The 22533-nt window shown below is 36.8% G+C and overlaps 2 protein-coding genes and 2 long non-coding RNA genes across 4 annotated transcripts in view; 1 reads left to right on the forward strand and 3 right to left on the reverse strand.

Moving 5' to 3' along the window:
• The window catches only part of LOC129453634 (uncharacterized), a 213392-nt gene that overhangs the window by 61788 nt on the left and 129071 nt on the right, over nucleotides 1-22533 (reverse strand). The window lies entirely within an intron of this gene.
• Nucleotides 1-22533, reverse strand: part of LOC141359344 (uncharacterized) — a 36441-nt gene that overhangs the window by 5852 nt on the left and 8056 nt on the right. The window lies entirely within an intron of this gene.
• Nucleotides 1863-18064, reverse strand: LOC141359340 (uncharacterized). The gene is made up of 4 exons (XM_073861636.1): nucleotides 17709-18064; nucleotides 3462-4092; nucleotides 3002-3325; nucleotides 1863-2809 (listed from the first exon to the last, which is right to left on the reverse strand). Exons 2-4 carry the CDS (start codon nucleotides 3655-3657, stop codon nucleotides 2553-2555), a joined length of 777 nt encoding a protein of 258 aa, XP_073717737.1. The 5' UTR covers nucleotides 3658-4092; nucleotides 17709-18064; the 3' UTR covers nucleotides 1863-2552.
• Nucleotides 15349-16811, forward strand: LOC129448851 (uncharacterized). Its single transcript, XR_012365978.1, has 2 exons — nucleotides 15349-15540; nucleotides 16000-16811. It is a non-coding gene; the product is annotated as an uncharacterized lncRNA (long non-coding RNA).

Consider the following 22533-nt stretch of genomic DNA (forward strand, 5'->3'; position numbering starts at 1 on the left):
AGCAAACACTGATCACGATAATGGTGGTTTCTTGAAATCTCAATATTTTTTCAATATTAATTGAGGGTGCAAACCTGATATTGATTCAATGCAGTTAACATTGACAAATCAACTGTTTTTAACATTGTTTAAATGGTTTGCATGCTATCTGAGTAGCCATCGAGGTAAGATAATTATTCTAAACGATCTTTAAATACTATAATAATCTGTACACTGTTCGCTCGAAGCATCTGCAGTTATTATGATAGGTGTAATGTTTTCTTATTAAGGCTAGTTGCGTTCATAGGTCTTATATGTTTGATGATTGCACATGTTTTCTGTCACATTGTACACAGCCAAATGGACCGAAAAACACAACCTAAAATTGCTGCATTCTTCATATGACGTACGATGAGTTATTGCATTGTTCCTAGGGATGTTTTGCAGACTGTGCAGGATGCACCGTCAAAGGGCATTACGTGGCCCCTCTCAAAGGCCTTTCATAGAGGCACTAACTACAGGCGTGATGACTTGGACTCACACTTGAGCTCAACCAATCACATTTCATGTGTTGGAATTGCAGCCCAATCAAGCCGAAGTAAGTGTTTGAGTTGTTTAGGAATAACAAGCTAGGGTGATTTAATTATTAAATTTAAACTAACAGTGACAGCTTACTGAATGTTTGTTTATAAGGTCTGCCCATCAGTGTGGCATTTCAGCCCATTTTAAATGTGGAGCATGAGGCCATAATTGGCGGCTTTAAATGTCTTTACTGGCTGGTAAAGCATGAAATCGCACACCATACAAATTACCGGGCATTGCTGGATCTTGCAGACCTCCTTAGGCTGTGAATATTTTGCCAAATTGAAGGTAAGAATTTTTATTTCATTAGTGTACTTTTGCTGTCATGGATTACAAATAATTACAAATACATTTTTTTTTTTAGATTGATCAAAGGACCAACTACAGGTCCCACAGGATTGTGGACAAAATGTTACAGATTCTGGGTGAAGTGGTTGAGGAGCCCATTTTAGAAGCCATCAGAACATCAAAGGTTATTGGCTTGGAAATTGATGAGTCCACAGACATCTCTGTGACAAAACAATTAGATATCCATGTCAGGTACAGTAGCAGTCACCTTCTTATACCTCATTTTTAAAAGGGTCATGATGGCGTCCTGTGTGTGTGTAACAAAACCAGGATTAGACGAATTTTTTTTCGTAAATATTTCAGATATACAGACAAGGAAGGACAGCTGTTCTGTCAATTTTTAGATCTTGTATCCATTCCAGATGGTGCCACAACTATTGCAGATGCTGTGAAGCAGGTGGTAATGACAAAAAAAACCTGAGGAACGCATCTTTGGCCTTGGCACAGATGGAGCAGCAGTGATGACTGGTAAAGTGAATGAATGAAGGAAAAGGACAGTTAAAGGCGGAGTCCATGATGTTTGAAAGCCAATGTTGATATTTGAAATCACCTAAACAAACACGCCCAATAGAATCTGGACCTTCTGTTGATAGACCCGCCCCACACATACGCAACCCGGCATTTGATTTGATTTGATTGGCTATAAGTGTGTTTTGGTAGTCGGCCCGTCTCCTTTTCCAAAGCGTTTTTCCCAGGAGGTTAAGGACACTAGGTGGCTATCACAAGAGAAGTCCATTTCAAATCTTCAGAGAAATCTGCCTGCAGTGCTTGCTACACTTGCTGAGGAGGCGAATATAAAGAAGGACCCAGTGGCATGAGGGTTGTACACATACTGTGCAACTTACAGATTCATGGCAGCTGTTCACATACCGGCAGACATCCTGCCCTACCTGACAGCTTTCCAAATTGTTCCAGAAGGAAGATATTAATTTCATGGCAAGTGTGATGTCACAATGATTTTTTTTATATAACTAAATGTCAGTTTTCCTCTGTAAATATAAAATCATGTTTAATTTGCATGTCTATTTAGTTTCCTGTTACCATTGAGACATTAAGGAAAATTAAAGCAGCATGTGAACAGCAACCTGAGGGCTCCTTTCTAGCTCAGGTTAAAGAGAAGGTGACCCATCTTAATATCGACGCCGAAGAAGAGAGGGGAAGACGTGTGGTGCCTCTTTCCAATCTCACCTTATGGGCACATTTTCAGACAAATGTAAGCAAGCTCAAGAATGAATAAACATTCTCTTAAATATTATTAATTTTCTCTCACATCTAATGTTAATAGATCATGGAGCCATACATTGACAGCCTCACTCAGAACCTGAAACCCACCCAACTTTACCACCTTAACTAACAAATTTTCTGCAGGAAACCCTGTATGCTTGAACACGCACTGATGAGGACGAGCTCGATATGAGGGTGCTCGGTGGTAGTGTGGGAGGGGCATAAAAATTGAAAACATTCAAAATCATCTCAATCCTCCAGAGTTGCCGACTGTAGCTTTAAAGAGTTACTTCAGTTGGTAACTAAAACTAGTTTTGTTCAACTTAAAATTTCACTTGAATTTCACAATAAGAAACAACTTCATTTTTTAGGTATTACCAACTGAAGTTATTTTTTAAGTTGATCCAACTGTTTACTTTTTACAGTGTAAGAGTAAAGTCAGATGTATGATGAGATGTTGTGTTACCTCTTACAGTACAGGAATACTCTTGTAGCTCCTCACTGTTGATTGAGTCCAGGTACAGCTTGTTTAATAATCTCAATCCATCTGTTACCTGTTGTCCATTCTTATACCAGATGTAAGTATGTTTGTTATCCAGAGTGCATCTTGTTGAACAGCTTAATATCACTTTTTCTCCATCTATCACAGGGTCTGGACTGCTTCTCACCTGTGTATCTGAAATTTCATATAACAGAGTTCACATAAAGTAATTTTCAAAGCTGGGCCTCATATTTTTGATTTAGCTCGATTGATAAAGCATTACCTAAACCTCTAATCACAGTCATGCTGATATCAGACTCCTACTCGAGCTATAATGCTTCAGTATAATGAGTGCTGCACTACAGAGAGTTTATTATGAGCAGTTACCTGTAACAGTAAGATAGACTCCAGGATAACCAGAAACTACATCTGATGTGTTAGTGATGAACCTGAACTGATAATCTCCAGTGTCACTCGTGTTGACGTCTTTGATTCTCAGTGTGTTTCCCACAAACTCCACACGACCAGAAAACTGACGATCCTCAAGCAGATCTCTGAATGCCCCATAACGACGGTTATCCCAGGATGTTTTGTCTACTGTATATCCAGTGGGATGTGAGTATGAAGAGTGAATATCTACTGTTGATCCCACTAAAGCACAAACTCTTCTAGAGGTGTAAGTCACACCCCAACAGCCACTGTTAGAAAGACCTGAAAGAGTCACAAAATACTGCTGTAACATTCACAATCAATTACAAACACACTCATACTGTATATGAATCAACAAGAAAACTGCAAAGTTTGTTCTTCAATTTTAATTAAAATATTGTGTAAATGTCAGACTCACACACAGATGAAGAGGGAACTGAATCAAACTCAGAGCAGGAATAACTGTCAGTGTTTTCACTGGATGACACAAATATGCTTTGGTCAAATGTTAAATATTTTCCATTCTTGTACCAGCGGTAATTATATTCAGATGTTAAAGGGCAGGAGGAATCACAGCTCAGTTTTACTCGCTGTCCTGTAGATTCAGGATTCATCTTCACCTGTAAAACTAAATAATGAAAACCTTACATTAGATGAGAAATGAAAAGAGTTTAACTGGACTGATGAGAATGTAAATGTACCTGAAACTGTTAGATTGACTGTGACTGAGCTGAGATGTTTAACTCCATCCTTCATAATGATCATGAGCTGATATTCTCCACTGTCTCTCTCTCTTGGATCTCTTATTGTTAGTCGTGAGTAGCGGTAAGTGATCATCTGATCCACTCGTCCTGAGTAATCTGAATCTAAAGTCAAATCTTCAGGTTCATCTTTGTTTCTCCAGTTTGTTCTCTGTTTATGACTGAACCAGAACCCAGTTTTGATGTTGATGTTTGAGTAATCGCACCTCACTGTCACCAGTTCTCCCCTCGCACCACAAATATTCAGTTTATCACAGGTTACATTAAAGTTATCCAATGTTAGGAACCCTGAAGAAGAAACCATAACATCAATAATATTTGTAGATTATCTGTATTTAACTACATTAAAATTACAGAGCAAGATGAGAGATTCAGACAGTCCTATTCACCTTATTTTTCACGACAACAAGGGCGGCGCCATTTCGCTCATTTTGTCAACGTTCTTCCGGCCGCATACATGATAGAGATGCGCGGTTGGCGGTTACAGCCGCGGACTCCGCGGATAAACCGCGGATCGGGCGGATGACGTGACGAAAAATAATATTTTAATTAAATTCGGGCGGGTGGCGGATCGACTGCTTGTTATTAGCTTTGTTCTTCAAAGCATACGACCTTAAAGGTGAGCATTATGTCTATCAAGGTGGCAGGCTCAGAAGTTCGCGAAGAGAACTGAAATGAGACGGTCTAGCCTTCAGAGGACTCATAATTTGGGTCACCTGTTGCACGCGCCCCCAGTAGCGCCCATCGCGCCTGTCAGCAATAAACAGCGGAGACATTTTTGACTTATTAAAATAAATATGTAATCAGAAAAATATGAATTTATTTTAGAAAATATGACACATTTATGTAGATTAAACTATTCAACAACAGTATATCAAATAATCAACCTTAGAAACATACGCAACATAAACCGAATAATATTAACACAAAACATAACTTATAATACTAAAACAGTGACAAGACAAAGTTTTCTAAATACACTTTTATTTAATAAAGGTTTTAATTGTTTGGGATAGCCTCGGCATGTTAAGGATCCATTCGTTCTATCATTAACAGCGCAAAGAAATGAGGACGCATTTTGACACAGCTCTTATCAACGCCGGCGAAGGAGGTACGTGGCAAACTCAAAAAAATGAGAATTAAAAACAAAGGAAATAAAAGGTCAGAAAAGGGTTGCCTGGAATAAGTTTTACAAAGTGGTAAATCAGGAGGATGACACTAGTGCAGACTATGTAATTTGTGCGTTTAATTTAGGCTATTTATTTATTTTTGTCCCATGTCATGTGCGCCGATCGGAGACTGGTCTTTATGATTTAAAAAGAAAGCATTCAAGTGAACAGTACTAAACGAACTTGAAGCAAAAATAAATTTCAGCAAATGCAAACTTCAATCAAACATAGTAAGAGGTGAAGTATAGCTTTAGCCTACAGAAATGCTTATTGCATTTATTTTTAAAAGTGTGCGAGGTCCGTGCACGTCCTCCGCTAGCTAAACGAGCATTAAATATTAATGACGTTGAGTTTATTGTTTTTATTAATTTATATTCACAAAACTTATCAACAAAACATTGATTAAAATTAAGAGACAAATTATCTGAAACGAAATTCATTTTAAAGTAGAAAACAAAACTTAAATTAAACTGGAAAATAATGTCTGACCCATTACAATTCTCCCTTCATATTGGCCTTTACAACGCCCTATATGGCGTTTAAAATTACAGTCTATCTTTCGTAATAAGCCAACTAAAATTAAACAAAACATAAACACATTACAACAATATTCAAACCCAACAATACTCAAACATAAATATAAAATAGACATTATGATACATGTTAAAACAATCCGATATAGCATTTATAATAGCTGGTTGGTAGATGTTTACTATTTTTGTCAAAACCTCCGTTGCAAACCTCCATTTACCTGAATAAAATAATTTTTACTTTAAAAATGATGCGCTGTCACGTTAACACCAGCTGTTTGTTTACATAAGACTCCATCTACATTTACACTCAGCGCAACGTCTGATTTCTTAAACTAAAACAGGGTCTGCAGCGTTGACGAACGAATCCGTTTATGAGGGTCGAAAACGGTGATGTAGATGAAAGGCGTAAACGTAGCAAAAGTAACGCATTTTAAAGGATAAACGCATTAATGTAAACATAGCCGGTCCGTGTACCTTTTGATAGTTTGTTTTTCAACTTCAAATGAAATAAGCAGAAACGAGACAACGGCCCCTTTGTTCGTTTTTTCGTTTTTTACCGAAAGACGAAAAACGAGATTTCGGGTTGATTTTTCGTTTTTTTGTTTTTTGGTACAAAACGAATAAACCACTCTAAAATTCGTTGTGACATGTGGGCGGTCGCTAGACGCACCTCTCCGCCAATTGGTCAACCAAAATGTGAATATGTGACATCATCCGTTGTTCCTCAAGTCTGTTCAACAAAATAAAAGTCCTCCGCTGCTGTAGCCTACTGATCTGTTAAATGTACAGGTCCTAGATTGAGCTATCTTCTGTGTAACCTAAGTTTTGAATAAATATTTATTTCAGAAATATTAATCTGCACCTGGACTTTTTTAATGTTATTGTTAACGTTTATAATATATGTGCCCTCATAGTGTTCATGTCACGTGTATGTAACCTGTCTTCCATATAAGGAAATATGCAAATAAATGTAGTTCCGGTTCTAGCAAAGAGCAGAGTGGTACACGAGTATTTTTCCTCCGTATTGTTTAATAAATTGCCGGTTATCAATTACGCAAAATGGCTGCATCAACAGGTTATGGGCCCAGGAAAGATGCAGGTAACCGATGGAGTAGATTAGTTTTTGACGGAGATGAAAAGAGCTATGAACTTTGGGAGACGAAATTTCTAGGTCACCTGCGTTTGCAAGGCCTAAAGGACACGATTTTATCCGAGCCTCCCGCACGTGGTGAAGAAGATGAAGATGTGATTGATAAGAACGAGGAAGCATATGCTGAGCTAATTCAGTATCTGGATGATAAAAGTTTGTCTCTTGTAATGAGAGATGCAGCGGACGACGGTAGGAAAGCTCTACAAATTTTGAGAAGTTATTATGCTGGTAAAAGTAAACCACGAATAATCAGCCTATATACGGAGCTAACGTCGCTGCAGAAAGAGGCAAATGAGAGCGTCACGGATTATATTATACGAGCAGAAAATGCAATCACGGCACTGAGAAATGCCGAAGAGAGTCTCAGTGATGGACTGTTAATTGCGATGGTTTTAAAAGGTTTGCCGGACTCATTTAAACCGTTCGCCGTTCATGTCACACAAAGTGATGAAAAATTGACGTTTTCAGATTTCAAGACTAAGTTGAGAAGTTTTGAAAGTACAGAAAAGTTTCACACCAGCGCGAGTGATGATAACGTGATGAAAGCGAGTACTTCAGCACCGGAATGGAGGGGGAGAGAACAACTCGCAGACTCGGACATTACGTGCTATAACTGCGGACGAAAGGGACATAAGGCTCGTGCTTGCCTGACCCCAAATCGCAAAAGACTGTGGTGTAGTTATTGTAAAAGCTCAACGCACAGAGATAAAAATTGCAGACGTAAAAGAGACAATGTAAAGCAAGCCATTGATAATGAAGACATCGACGCACACACATTTGTTTTCAAAGCGAGTGAGTGTCATTTCTACAATGTGCAACAGAAAGGACTTATGGTTGACACTGGTGCGACATCGCACATTATTACAGACATCGGGAAATTCAAAAAGTTTGACGACAAATTCCAGCCGGAGAAACACTACATTGAGTTGGCTGACGGGACCAGAGCGAGCGGAGTGGCGTTAAAGAGAGGTGACGCGGAGGTGTGTCTGATCAACAGCGAGGGACGACAGGTGAATACGACACTGAAAAGCGCGTTGTACATTCCATCGTACCCCCAGGACATCTTTTCTGTTAAAGCAGCAACGACAAACGGAGCTTCGATCAACTTTCAACAAGGACACGACGAACTCATTCACAGCAACGGTACGAAGTTTCACATACAAGAGTACAATAGACTGTACTATTTGAACACTGTTAACACGGACAATGACAGTTGTAACGGTTGTTATGACATTCAAACTTGGCATGAAATCCTTGGACACTGCAACTATGATGATGTCTCTAAATTGCAAGATGTTGTTGAGGGAATGAAAATTAAGGGAAAGACTGATAAATCTAAGCTAAACTGTGAAATCTGCACACAGGGTAAATTTGTACAGTTTAGAAATAGGAAGCCTGATACACGGGCCAAAGCTGCTCTTGAACTCGTGCACACAGATCTTGCTGGTCCTATTGACCCAGAAGCTAAAGATGGTTTCAAATATGCTCTGGCATTTACTGATGATTACTCGGGTGCAGTATTTGTGTATTTTTTAAAAGCTAAGAGTGATACTGTGAAAGCTACTGAGAAGTTCTTAGCCGATGTAGCCCCTTATGGGACTATAAAGTGTGTGAGATCAGATAATGGCACAGAGTTCATGGCAAAAGAGTTTCAGTCACTATTGAGCAAGAACTGCATCCGACATGAGACCTCAGCACCCTATTCACCCCATCAAAATGGGACCGCTGAGAGGAATTGGAGAACGCTGTTTGAGATGGCAAGATGTTTGCTTCTCGAGAGCAAACTACCCAAGATGTTGTGGACCTATGCTGTAATGACTGCTGCAGTAATTCGCAACAGGTGCTATAATGACCGGATACAGCAAACCCCATACCATGCTCTAACAGGACGAAAACCTGATCTTTCAAAAATGAAGGTGTTTGGTTCAGCATGTTATGCGTACAAGCAAGACAAAAAGAAACTAGATGCACGATGTGAAAAAGGAGTCTTTGTAGGGTATGATAAAAACAGCCCTGCATATCTCGTCTTTTATCCAGAAACCGGAAAAGTCCTCAAACACAGGCTTGTGAAATTTGTGACAAAGAGTGTTACTGAACACCAAACGCAGACTGATATCTCAATATCAGATGAGGATTTCCATAGGGAAAGATATGTATCCTCCCAGACAAAGGAGAAGGTGACTGAGTACACCCCAAAAGAGACTGAACCTCAAGTTGGGACCAAAGATCAAGGTAATGAGACGGAGAGAAGTGAAAACACACGTTACCCTAAGAGAAACAGGAGAGCTCCCCAGTATCTAATGGATTATGTTTCTGATGCTGAATGTGATGATCAGATTCTGACCAATGTTGACTATTGTTACAGAATTTGTGATGTGCCACAAACGTTCAAAGAAGCAGTGAGTTCAAGTAAGTCACAAATGTGGGCTAAGGCCATGAGAGAGGAAATGGACTCCCTTAAAGAAAACGACACATTTACACTTACTCCACTTCCAGAAGGTAAACATGCAGTGGGGGGTAGATGGGTATATTCCATCAAAAGCAATGCAGATGAGACTGAGACATACAAAGCCAGATATGTAGCTAAAGGCTACAGTCAAGTGATGGGTGTAGATTACAAGGAGACTTTTTCCCCAACTGCAAATATCACTTCGGTACGAGCTTTGATGCAAATGGCAGCGCAATACGATCTAGAACTCCACCAGATGGATGTAAAGACTGCATATTTGCATGCGCCAATTGATTTTGAGATCTATTTGGAACAGCCAGAAGGGTTTGAAATTGAGTCAGACATAGGTGAAAAACTAGTCTGTAAATTGAACAAGTCATTGTATGGTTTAAAACAGTCCGGAAGGAACTGGAACAAAATGCTACATGACTGTCTGATTGAGAATGACTTTGTGCAGAATTCAGCTGATCACTGCGTGTACAGTAAACAAAATGATAAAGAGAGAGTGATTGTAATAATCTGGGTTGATGATCTGATTATTGCTGCAAGTAACAATGATTTACTGAATTGGGTGAAAAAGATGCTGACAGCAAAATTTAAAATGAAAGATCTGGGAAAACTCAAACATTTCCTAGGAATTGATTTTCATCAAAATGAAGGAGTCATAAAAGTGAATCAGAAGAAGTACATTTTAAAGATACTAGAGAGATTCAATATGTCAGATTGCAAACCCAGATTAACACCATGTGAGCAAAAGCTTGACTACAATAATGATGGTGATCCTGTTGATTCTAAAAGGTACCGTGAGGCAGTTGGTAGTTTGATCTATCTAATGACATGTACAAGACCTGATTTAAGCTGGATTGTTAGCAAACTGTCTCAGTATCTCTCTGATCCAAAGGAACAACACTGGTCTTCTGTTAAACATGTGATGAGGTACTTAAAAAGTACAATTGATCATGAACTATGTTACAGGAAAACTGAAGAAAAACTTAAACTTGTAGCATATAGTGATGCTGATTGGGCATCAGATCTAAATGACAGGAGGAGTACCACAGGATACTGTTTTAGTCTTACTCCAAATGGTCCTTTGATTTCCTGGAAGTCAAAGAAACAGTCAACAGTCGCTTTATCGACATGTGAAGCAGAGTATATGGCTCTGGCTGCTACCACACAGGAAAGCATGTATCTTGTACAGTTGTTGAATGACTTGGAAAATGACTGTATGTATGAGCCAGTACACATTTTTGAGGATAACCAAGGTGCAATTGCTCTGTCAAAGAACCCTGTATGTCGTCAAAGATGTAAACATGTTGATATAAGATATCATTTCATCCGATCAGCACTCAGTGACGGCAAAGTGACAATTGAGTATTGCCCCACAGGAGAAATGGTGGCTGATGTTCTGACTAAACCAGTGACAAAATTTAAATTAGAAAAGTTCAAGAGTTTCATGTTTGGCATGTAAATGCAATGAAAGAGAAACACAAGATTGTTCATGTGTTACTGGTATATTGTTGTTGTAATATGTAGTATTGTACATTATGAGAGCAAGTGGGGGTGTTAACGTTTATAATATATGTGCCCTCATAGTGTTCATGTCACGTGTATGTAACCTGTCTTCCATATAAGGAAATATGCAAATAAATGTAGTTCCGGTTCTAGCAAAGAGCAGAGTGGTACACGAGTATTTTTCCTCCGTATTGTTTAATAAATTGCCGGTTATCAATTACGCAAAATGGCTGCATCAACAGTTATTATGTTATTTTATTTTAGATGTTTGGTAAAGCGCGCTTCCCATTATATACAGCGCCGACTAGAGGAGCTAGATAAATGTTCAGCCAAGTGTAATACAGTCATAACGTTTCTTAAACTTCTTAAAATCATGGAGGTAAAAGTGAAAAGTTTTATGGATGCTCCAGCAACAGCTAGCGTTGCCACATATCACATAAAATACAGGATTGTCCGGAATTATTTATTATATTTGATGTGATAAATAATTGATGTGTACATAATCTTACCGTCTCTTACCATATACAGTACACAAATTTAATAAACACACAAAGAAAATAATTTGGACCTGATAGTAAATAATAACTAACCAATTTCTAAAAACAGAGAAACTTAAAATATCCAGACAGAAACAGTTCTGCGGAATTGCTCCTGATTGAGCTTCACGTTTCTTTATTGTCGGAGATCACCCGCATTGGCTTGGCTAAAATTATCAAGCTCATACCGTCGAACATTGCAGGATTTTTGTTGGTAAGACAGAGCGCATCCTTTTAGATCCACACCGTATGGTCACGCGCTTTGCGTTTACACTGAATCAGTGAAGTGTCTTTCTTTTTTTTTAAGCAATGCAAGTAGATTTTTCAGTATTTCCACCCCTGCAAATATGACTCTTGCAGATATAACAGAGAGTAGGCCAACATTTTTATATTTCTCCATAAACCTTCGAATAATAACAAAAAATTGTTAAATATAGTAAACTTATATATTATATATTTATTATTGAAATATATTTTAATATTTTTCATATAATTCCACAAATTCTATTTCCCAAACTCGGAGTAATAAAACATAGGCCTAAATAAGAAACATTATTGCAAAATTGTTCTCGACTGTGTGTAGATCACCTTGTAACTTGTGTATAGATTAACCGGTTCCATGAATATACTCAGAGATGTTAGAATGCCTTAATAAATATATAAATAAATAGTAAATAAACGAAGCCAATTAGGCTACCTAAAACATTCAAAACATAATTTCCACAGAAAAGATAATAGATATTTATTGTAAATATATGAATACATTTTATAAGTAATGTCAATATATTCATTATATTCCTTATCAGTTGGTGTTGCAACCCTACCTCAAGGCATTCTGTGGTATAATTACGAAATATTTTATATTTATTCGTATTCATGGACACGCTTTTCTGCTTTTTTCGTGTCACCACATTTATTTCTATAAATAGTTTTTCGTGTCCCGGCTCGCACGACTTTATTTTTAATGTCATTTTAAGTATTGTTTTTCCTGTTTATTTTCTATTTTTAAATTATTGCTTGGGGTTGGGGTTAGATTTGGGGTTTGGGTTAGGATGTAATTTTATGTATTGGTATTGCAAAACTATGAAAATCATAGCGGATTTTTTTGTTAGTATTCGAAGGTTTATGGAGAAATATAAAAAGATACTGTAGGCTACTTGTACAATAGTCATATTTGCATGAGTGGGAATACTAAAAAATCTAATGACGGAAAAGTACTGTCATACTTCCCAAACATGCAGTGTGACTGTACTAAATACAAATCTTTGACTAAAAAGAAGCCATTTAAAAAATACTCATGAGTATAGCCATGGCAAATATTGTACCGCGTGTTACGTGAATTCCGCTTGTTAATGTACCATGTAATTTGCAAATGTATCTTTCATTCATGTTTTTTTTTGTTGGTGCTAACACTAAAATTAGAGACATAAATATAAATATATCTAAAATTATTACGTAAATATATATATTTTTTATAAATAGGCCTAACAGTCAATATGAATTAAATATAAATGAACAATTATTACAAATCTATTTAATTACCTAATAATGTCTTAATAATTATCATCTTTCTTACCAGCAATGAGCTTAGCTCGATCATTATAAGCCAAGCCAATGCGCGTGATCTCAATAAAGAAACATGAAGCTCAATCAGCATTTCTGCATTATGCAGAACTTGCTTGTCGTATTCTGTCCTCTTATTTTGAGTTTCTCTATTTTTTAGATATTGATTAGTTATTATTTACTGTTAGGCCTTGTTATTCACCACACAGCAAATATCATCGTGTGTTTATTAAATCACATGTACTGTAAGAGATTGAATCAATCCAATATTGATTTGATTCAACATCAATTCTTCATAAACAAATAAATCCGGCAAAATTGTGCCAAAGCTATCTGTTGCACTGTGTTGAAGCATCCACCAAACTACTTGCTTTTACATTCATTATTTTAAAAAGTTTAAGAAAGTCTGGTTGTAAAATGTAACATTATATTAAGATAAAAATATAACAAAAAATATTACTTTAGTTGTAATAAACAAATTAAAAATAAGAAAATGTCCCCTTCACAAGAACGCGATTTGTGGTTAATTCTTAAAAAAACAAAAGCGCGCACACAGAACCGAAGACAAACCGAAATCATCACTTCAACAAAATTACCACATGACATTGTTTTTTTTTAAATAACTTTTCATATCTGTCGTATAAATCAAACTTTATCTCTTGTCCAAAACTTAAAGGTACGTATTTACACTTGGTTGAACATTACACTTAAGAGCGCTTTCTACAAGCTACTTAACGAACATTTGTTGTTCATTTACGTGCGTTTCCCAAAGATGCACGTATAACGATCGCTCGCAGTCGCAGCTGGGTTTTAAGTGCTACTTACCAGTCACTATCCGTTTGTCAAGTGCTGAAATGTCACCAATAGAATGACTCAAATTTGTAGCAGAAGCTTGTTTAGGCTAATGATCTTTAGCCGATGTGCATTAATATTGTAATATTATTAATCATAATTGATCAATGACTTGTTTTATGAAATGTTTTAATAATTTGTGCATAATGAAATATTATTTTCCGTATTTAGTAAGGACTCGTCCCACCGCGCAATGCCTTCTGCATTTTATATTATTGTTTAGATTATTATTATTTGTTTTTATATATGTTTATTTATTATTATGGATTATTGCATTGTCCTGTAAATATTTATTTGGTTTCTTTAATTAGATGCCATTTCCCTTCAAAACATTTTTAGATGAAGCAGCAATCGGTAGGAACCATTTATCAATTTGCTAGTACCAACTTTTACCAAAATACAATAAAAAAAAACTTTTACCAACTTGTACCAAATACGTTTTACTTCTTTATTAATTTATGTTTAGTCGTTTAAATTTGATTTCTCATTTGAATGTTTAATATATTATATTATATATTTAATATAAAATAAACAAATAAGAACCCAGTAAATAAATATAGCCTACATTTAAAACATTACATTATCGTCATTGCAGGAGTGCAATTTGCTGGTTGTCCTGCAGGTGTCCTTGTAACTCTGTTGTCTTACGATGCACTTAAGAATTAACGATTACTCCAGACCACTCATAGATCTACGATGATTTTCAAGTGCTACTTGTTACGAAGGTTTTGGGAAATTCTAAGATGATTCGTACGATCGTTCCCTTACGAAAATTAACCAATGATTTTACTACAGTTAAAACCAAAAAAAACATGGTTACTGTAGTAAAACCATGGTAACCACAAAATAACCATGGTTTTGACAACTATGGTTTTTAAAAACCATAGTTAAACCATGGTTAGTGTAGTAAAAAAAAACATAGTTTTGCTGATAGTAATCCATTCACCAAAAAAACATGGTTACTACACTTTTACCACAATAAAACCACGGTTAATTTTCGTAAGGGTTTTTACGATCTACTTAGCCTTACGATGCTTTTGGGAAACCCGGCCCTGTACTACATCCTCTTTGCGCTGTTTATAAAGGGTAGCGCGGCTTCACCAAATATCTAAAATAATAAAATAAAACCATGCAGGTGCAGATTCATATTTATGAAATAAATATTTGTCCGAAACCCGTTAAGTTACACAGAAGAAAGCACAATTTAATACCTGACCTGTAAAGTTTAAAGATTAGTAGCCTATTGCTACAGCAGCGGAGGACTTTTATTTTGTTGAACAGACTTGAGGAACAACGGATGATGTCACATATTCACATTTTGGTTGACCAATTGGCGGAGAGGTGCGTCTAGCGACCGCCCACACGTCACAACGAATTTTAGAGTGGTTTATTCGTTTTTTACCAAAAAACAAAAAAACGAAAAATCAACCCGTAATCTCGTTTTTCGTCTTTCGGTAAATAACGAAAAAACGAACAAAGGGGCCGTTTTCTCGTTTCTGCTTATTTCATTTGAAGTTGAAAAACAAACTATCAAAAGGTACACGGACCATAGCCTGAGTTCACTGCTTATATTCTAGGGCTTTCTAGTCTCGCGGCTGTCATCAGCAGCGGCTGTCATCAGCAGCGCCTTGCATCGCCCAGTCAGCGGATGGCGGGCGGGTGCGGTTTTGAAAACTGGTCAGAAACGTTGGTGCGGATGGATGGCGGACGGATGATGAGTTTTGTGATGCGGTTGCGGATGAAATAAAAGCCCATCCGCGCATCTCTAATACATGATGACCAGCTGAGGCAGTGGCTGAAGGCGACGTGTTAAACTTAAAAAGCTCACTCAAGTGCCTTTATGTTTGTTTCTTACCAATTTTAACGAACGGGAAGCCGACTGAGGAACACCCTTATCCCAAGTAAAGGTTCGACTACGATGTTCCGGTAAAATTTAAACCACAGCGGGTGTTGCAAAGGTGGCCAGTTTCAGGTAAGCTATCTTAGCTAACTGTGCTCGTTCGCCTAAAGTTAGATTTGTGAACTCCGTTCTACAAATACACTTAAGATCAGTAACGTTAGTTTATAAAATGCAACTATTTTGAATTATTTTAATTGTCCACATTATATATTTACGACGATAGTACAACGAGATATTATAGTACATTGCATTCTTACAATAGCCCACGTGATTCCTACAAGTTACTGAGATTTCAGATGCTAGAATGTCAGTTAATTTCTCATTCAGATATTGATAATGACATATTAAACAACGTATTATTTAACACTGAAGTTAGAGGTTGTGTGTATAATGTTACTGTCTCTTTTTAATGCATCTCTCTCTCACACACTGTTGTTTAAGTATGTGTGCCATTTATATATTAATTATCATGATGCACGTTTATTTTAAATACTAACATAAAAAATGTTTATGGTTATATTATTTTCACAGATGCATTGATGTGTAGTGATGCAGTGGACAACTGTGAGGATGATACAATCAACATGTTCCTAAACTGTGATGCAGAAACACAATGGGAGGATCCATCCGTCTCTGACCACAACTACACTTTAAAATCACAACTCAACCTGAAGCAACCTACATCTGATATGGGAAAACAATGGTGCGGTTTCCCGAACAGGGCTTATTCTGGTACCAGGCTAAAATGCATATTTGAGCTACAATAATTTAAAAACACCTTGTACTCACATACCTCAACGAGTGCCATTGTTTTGTCACAAGATACGCACCAGTCTTGTTTTTTTGTAGGGTTTGTTTGTAAAAACTAAAATGTCCTAATATAATTAAGGCCTAGTCCTGTAAACCCTGTCCGAGAAACTGCTCCAATGTGTTGAGCTGGCACAAATGTACAGAAACAACCATCCTTGTCAGCTTTACACAGGGTTGATATTGCATCCATTACACAGTCGCCAAGCACTTTACCAGTACATACACCAACAGCTTCCAGATAAACACATGGGATCAGCTCCTGATGACTCTAATAAAGCTGCATCTTAATTTATTGCAGGGTGGTCTTGCTGAAAAGTTAGCTGTTTCTAGTCCATAGTTATTTTTATAAACCTTTACAATGTGACCTGATTTTACCTGTTGTAAAGTTACATTAAACCTTCATATGTGATCAGATGTCATGCAGTGATATTAAACATTTACAATGTGATATGATGCCATGCATTTATATTAAACCTTCATAATGTGATCAGATGTTACCTGCCATGCAGTTATATTAAACCTTTACAATGTGATCAGATGTTGTGCAGTTATATTAAACCTTTACTATGTGATCAGATGTTACCTGTCATACAGTTATATAAACCTTTAGCCTACAATGTGATCAGATATGATCTGTAAGGAATTTCTTAAACCATATGTGAGCTTTAGATTCCACTTAAAAGGATTTAAGTCTCCTGATTTGAAGGAATAAGTGTTGGCAAGTTTGCAAATGAATTCTATCATGGTACATTACCACATAAAAACGAAATAGTTCTTGGACTGGCTAAGGTGCACATTTGCTTTAAAAAAAGACGAAATCACTGTGTAAATATTGGTAGGCATAAGTACTTTAATAATTTTCAATGCTGCTCCATCAACATCCTGACAGGACGAGGTAATATGTCCCATAGGTTACTTGCCGCGGCCGCTTCATATCGTCTAACCACGAGACGATTGATGGGACAATATAAGACTATCCGAGCGTCGTATGAAGTTTTAACCGTGCTCCTAATTTAAAACATTTACAGCAGTAGCGATATTTGTAATTTCGCTTAAGTTATAGTGAACTACAAACAATCATCTAACCACCAAACTAACTACCGAATGCACTGTGCCATATTAGCAGCGGAAGTCTGTTGACAAAATGCGGAAGAGCGAAGAATTAAAAAGGGGCGTGGCGGAATAAGGTGAATAAGGATATGAACCCTGATTCATCAAATTTGTTCTCAAACACAAATCTCTAAGTTCAGTTTTAAATATACAAACTCACTTTAAACATTTTAGAGACTGATCCAAATGGAGAATTCAGCCTTTGGAGTTCAGCAATGTAAATTTAATTAGACTAAACTAGTTTAAAATCTGACATACTTTAAAAAATATATATAATGAATTGAAGTATTTCAGTACAACAACAAAACTGTGTTTCATACCTTGAATGTGTAACAGCAGGATCAGTGATGAGAGTCTGAAGTTCATGATTTCTCTTTGTAGAAACTCGCATATATCAGCTACAAAACATTAAACAAGAACTTTTCTTATTGCTGATAAAAACACAATGTTAGTTTGACTTTGACTTTCTCAATCGGATGCAAAAATACGTTGTGCACATGCGCAGAACATTTGCGCTCCAAGTTCACGTATTATATTTATGAATCTCGTCACAGAAACACGCAACAACAACAGCATTAATGGGGTCACGCGCTGTACTAAATTCTGCAGCCTTTGTTTATACTTTTAAAACATTAGGCTGCTTAAAGCAATAAAATAGTGTTGTGACTTTTGAAAAGTGTGTTTTCATTACCTATATCGGAAAACTTCTTAAGAACAACTCCAACTCAGTTTTGACTTTTATACAGAGTAAAGCGTGAACTCCAACGAGAGATGCTGTCGCAAGCGTAGCGTTGCCAAGTCCTCTGCTTTTTTTCGAGTTTAGATTTGGGACACTGTTTAAACTGTTTCCACCAGTTGTTATTTTCTGCGGGTTAAAGATTAAATGATTTCGTTGATAAGTTATTGGTATTTGGGCTGTGAATAGTCATTGTGATGCTTTTGGGCTAGTTTTGAACGTCCAGTCGGATGGTTTTGAAACGTGGGTCTGGCAACCCTGGCTGTGCGCTTGCGCAGACTTTCGGTTCGGATTCTAAATAATTACATGTAAACGAACATTTAAATCAGATTGCAATGTTTAGGGTGCATGTAAACTGTATCGTCGTAACCTTTAATTGTATTAAATTTCGTCGGATTGACAAAATGTTGTGCATATAAACACTTACTCATTTTATAAACTAATGTAGGGAATAGTGAACAAATTGTATAGGGAGTTATTTCATATACCGCCCTAGACATTTCTTAATACAGTTAAAAACAAAGACAAACATCAAACTTTTTAGAATAGCAGAAGATGCAACAACAGATTTGTGACTAACGTTACATTTACCTTCATGTTTACCTTAGTAGCGGTTATAGCCAGCTTATGAAGTTAGTTTTAAATGTATGTTTTCTGTAAATTGCAGGGAAAATATTATTTTCATTCTCTCTGATCAAATAGCCTTGGAAAAAATACCCACTTGCATGGACAGATGAACCTTGACAACACAAATATCTTCCTTTAGTGGTTAATGTTGTGCCTACAAGATTGTTTGACATAAATAAATACACAATGTGCTTAAAAAGATAGTTTGAGAAGCTGTATCTGTAGTGAAGCTGCAGTAATAGTAGCAGCAGCATGTAAGCTGTCAATCACAGAAGTGGGCGGGACACAGAGGCAGACTGAACGCTCTTAAAGGAGAACATACACATATTGTACTCGGAATTGTAGCTGTATTTCTTTACAGTTGTTACATTGCAAATTATTTTATGGTACATTTATTTTGCTGCTTAATTTAAAAATATACCCACTAGAAAAGTGAAGGATTTCCGTTTCGGAACACCGTTTTGTGACATTAGATGTGAAGCGATTCAAGAAATCACACAGAGAAGTTCCTTTGAATCACTTTTGTAATTTGACATCACCAAGCGGTCTGTGTAGAGCCAAATGAACCTGCAAACCAAACATTGATGTTTATCATCCTGCACTTGTCTAAAAATTTAATCTCATTCTCCTGCAGATCTATCATGATGTGATTGTTTTAGCTGGCTTGGCTTTCATTTAAATTACTGTATATGATGTTTAATGTCAGAAAATTCCCATAATGCAATGTGAATTACAGTTATTTACTGTATAAAAAGTTTGCAGTATTATACTGAGTGATATACAGTAAATAACTGTAAAATTTACAGAAATGTCTAACAGTGCAGTTTAGTGGATTAATATTGACATAACTTACAATTAAATTTCAAGCTAGTTTTCTTCTTTCACAATTTCTGTCAATCTAAACTCTAAGGGGCGGTTTCCTGGACAGGGATTAGACAAGTCCTAGACTAAAATAAATGTAAGAGCTATCCAAACAAAAAACAACTTGCACTGACATATCTTAAAATACATCAGTGCCCTTTGCTTTTCCTCAAAATGCACACAAGTAATGTTTTTAGTAAGTCATGTTTGTTGAAACTAGCTTTATTCTCTAATTAAACTAAGGCCTAGTCCTGGCTTAAGCTAATCCCTGTCCGGGAAACCAGCCCTAAGAGTCTCTCTCTGTTTCTGAGGACTCGTTGTTTTGTGTAGGTTGTAGTACATTAGACTCTGTTGTGTGTCGCCCTCTCCTGGAATAAACTTGAAGTCTTTATGTGATAGATTTACAGCAGTGCATCATGTCTTCATGTTTCCCAGTAATAATATAATCCATACACTGTCAGAAACAAATGTTATAAATGATCTCTAGCTGTCACTGGGGCGGTACCCTTTTAAAAAGTACATCTGTGCACATAAAGAGTTAATAATACCTCGAGGTACATACTGACATCACAGATCTGTACATAAATGGGGTCTTTACAAAGTGTACCAGTGACAGTTTTGAGAACATTATTTTAATAAACTGTGAAAGTTCAACAATGTAGACAGAATTTTCAAGTTGATGTGACCCCTTTAAATTAAACATGACTTTGTTTTGTGTTATTTAGTGAATTCACTTTGGAAATCATTTTGATCTGTACACCACAGAGAGACTCTTGTATATTTGGTGCAGTGTTGTTTTTGTCCACTAGAGGCAGTTGACTCGGCTGTATATTGGGTGAACTGATTACATCTAACCTAAATGAAGAAGTCAACTAAACACAGGCATGCACACGGTTAGCGTGATGTTTCAAGAAAATTTTTGCCTAAAATAGGTGAGCAAATACATACAAAAATAATTTGCCTGACCATACTTCATACTGACATACTCTTTAAGTACTGCCATGGATGCGCCCTCTCAGGATCACGTCCATTTTGCCGTGAATGCCACCAGTTGGTTAAACAATTACTGAACTTCATGACACATGACCCTACTAGCGTGATTACTGATAGACTGTTTGTCTCCTGCAAAAAAAAAAACAAAACAAAAACAATCACGATACAGAAAAGAAAAAAATCCTCTTACTAATGAAGTTATTGTCCACCTCTGCTGTCAACTGTGTGTGTATCATTAAAAAGCCTCATGTGTTCATCAGAATAAAGAAACTCATACAGGTTTAGATCAACATGATCAAAATGATGACATCACTTTTATGATTAAATAAACTATCCTTTTAAAACAGTAAACGGCCAATCAAAATCAACTTTTATATGTACTTTTATTTCATCTTTATTTAATGAACTCTCCCAACTCTTTTTGAATGAGACCTTGCAGAGAAGACACATTATTACATAAAGATGCAATCAAAAACAATAAAAAATAAAGAACAAAATTAAGATTCACTAATATGAAAGACTTTTGATACTGTTTGTAAATACTGAAATGTTATGTAAATGTATACAAAATCCAGCTTGAGAATAACTTAAAACTTTTAATAAGCGCTTTAAATTTTCCCATGGTAACAAAATGATCAAGCTGTTGTTTTATTCTGAGGATTAATTCATGATCAGAGTGCAGAATAAGCAAAAGATTTTCTCCTGAGTCCTGATTGAAACCAAAGTACACTGAAGAGTCGACATTTAGAAGAGACAAAATCATAGCAACTATTTGTTAGTAAAAGAAGATTACCCAAAAAAGCCTTAAAAAAATAGCCCTAAAAACAAACACTTTCCTAACTGCATATAAAATCTTAAACTAACTAAAAACAGCATTGAGTTCAATAACAGCCTGATGTCACTGCTGAGAGACTGTTGCTAGGTGATGATGTCATAAAGAGAGTTGTGACATCACTCCAGTAGTTCTGATGGCCAGACAGCTGATCTACTCACAGACCTGCAACATCTAACAATGACAAACACACAGAAAGAGATCATGTTATAAAATCTGACCATTAGTTTATTTAACATACAGATATACAGATTTTCTCACCTCTATTTGTTTGTCATCAGTTTTGTTTTTAGATGAGTTCAATTTATTCATGCTGATGAAAAACCTGTAGGGTCAAAATTCACACTCTTACAATCTGAATTCATATCAGAATATTCACTGTATGTTTTGCAGTTTTTGAGTTTTACTTGACATTTTACTTACCAGATCCATACAGCTCCTATAATGAGAAACTGAGGCAGATACACCAACAGAGGGACAAACACTGAACTGTACATTGTTTCTGAAATAGTAAATAACTTTACTCTTCATCTTAAATGACACAGACGCATGATGTTAAAATCAATACAATAAATCGTCTCGGTTACGTATGTAACCCTCGTTCCCTGAAGGAGGGAACGGAGACGTCACGTCGTGACCGACGAATTGGGAACTCGCTTAGAGAGACCAATCTGCTTCGAATACTACTAAAACGCCAATGAACTTGGCATTGAGATATTTGCATAATGCTGGCGCCGCCCCGCCAGGTGCGTATATAAGCCACAGGTGCAAATATAGAAATCAGCTTCTTTTTCGCTGAGAAAGCCGGAACGTGTGACCGGCCGATAAACAGCAGGGAGCAGCCCTGTGGCGACGGGACGTGACGTCTCCGTTCCTTCCTTCAGGGAACGAGGGTTACATACGTAACCGAGACGTTCCCTTTCAGTCGGTCACTACGACGCCACGTCGTGACCGACAAATTGGGAATCCCTACCAAAACGCCACTGAGGGCTGACCTCTTCCAGTGTCTGCGTAAAGCCCTCCGGTTCCACTTAAGGATAAGGAGAATTAGGTTTTAAGGCAGAAGGCCGGGCACTAGATGTTCCTTTAACCCCAC

Source organism: Misgurnus anguillicaudatus, chromosome 23, assembly GCF_027580225.2.
Source record: "Misgurnus anguillicaudatus chromosome 23, ASM2758022v2, whole genome shotgun sequence".
Lineage (NCBI taxonomy): Eukaryota > Metazoa > Chordata > Actinopteri > Cypriniformes > Cobitidae > Misgurnus > Misgurnus anguillicaudatus.

Coding starts and splice junctions, on each gene's coding strand:
- LOC141359340 (XM_073861636.1), bottom strand. CDS start 3,657: ATGAATCCTGAATCTACAGGACAGCGAGTAAAACTGAGCTGTGATTCC. Junction 3,326..3,461: donor AGTTCCCTCTTCATCTGTGT/GTGAGTCTGACA, acceptor TGACTCTTTCAG/GTCTTTCTAACAGTGGCTGT. Junction 2,810..3,001: donor AGTCTATCTTACTGTTACAG/GTAACTGCTCAT, acceptor ATGAAATTTCAG/ATACACAGGTGAGAAGCAGT.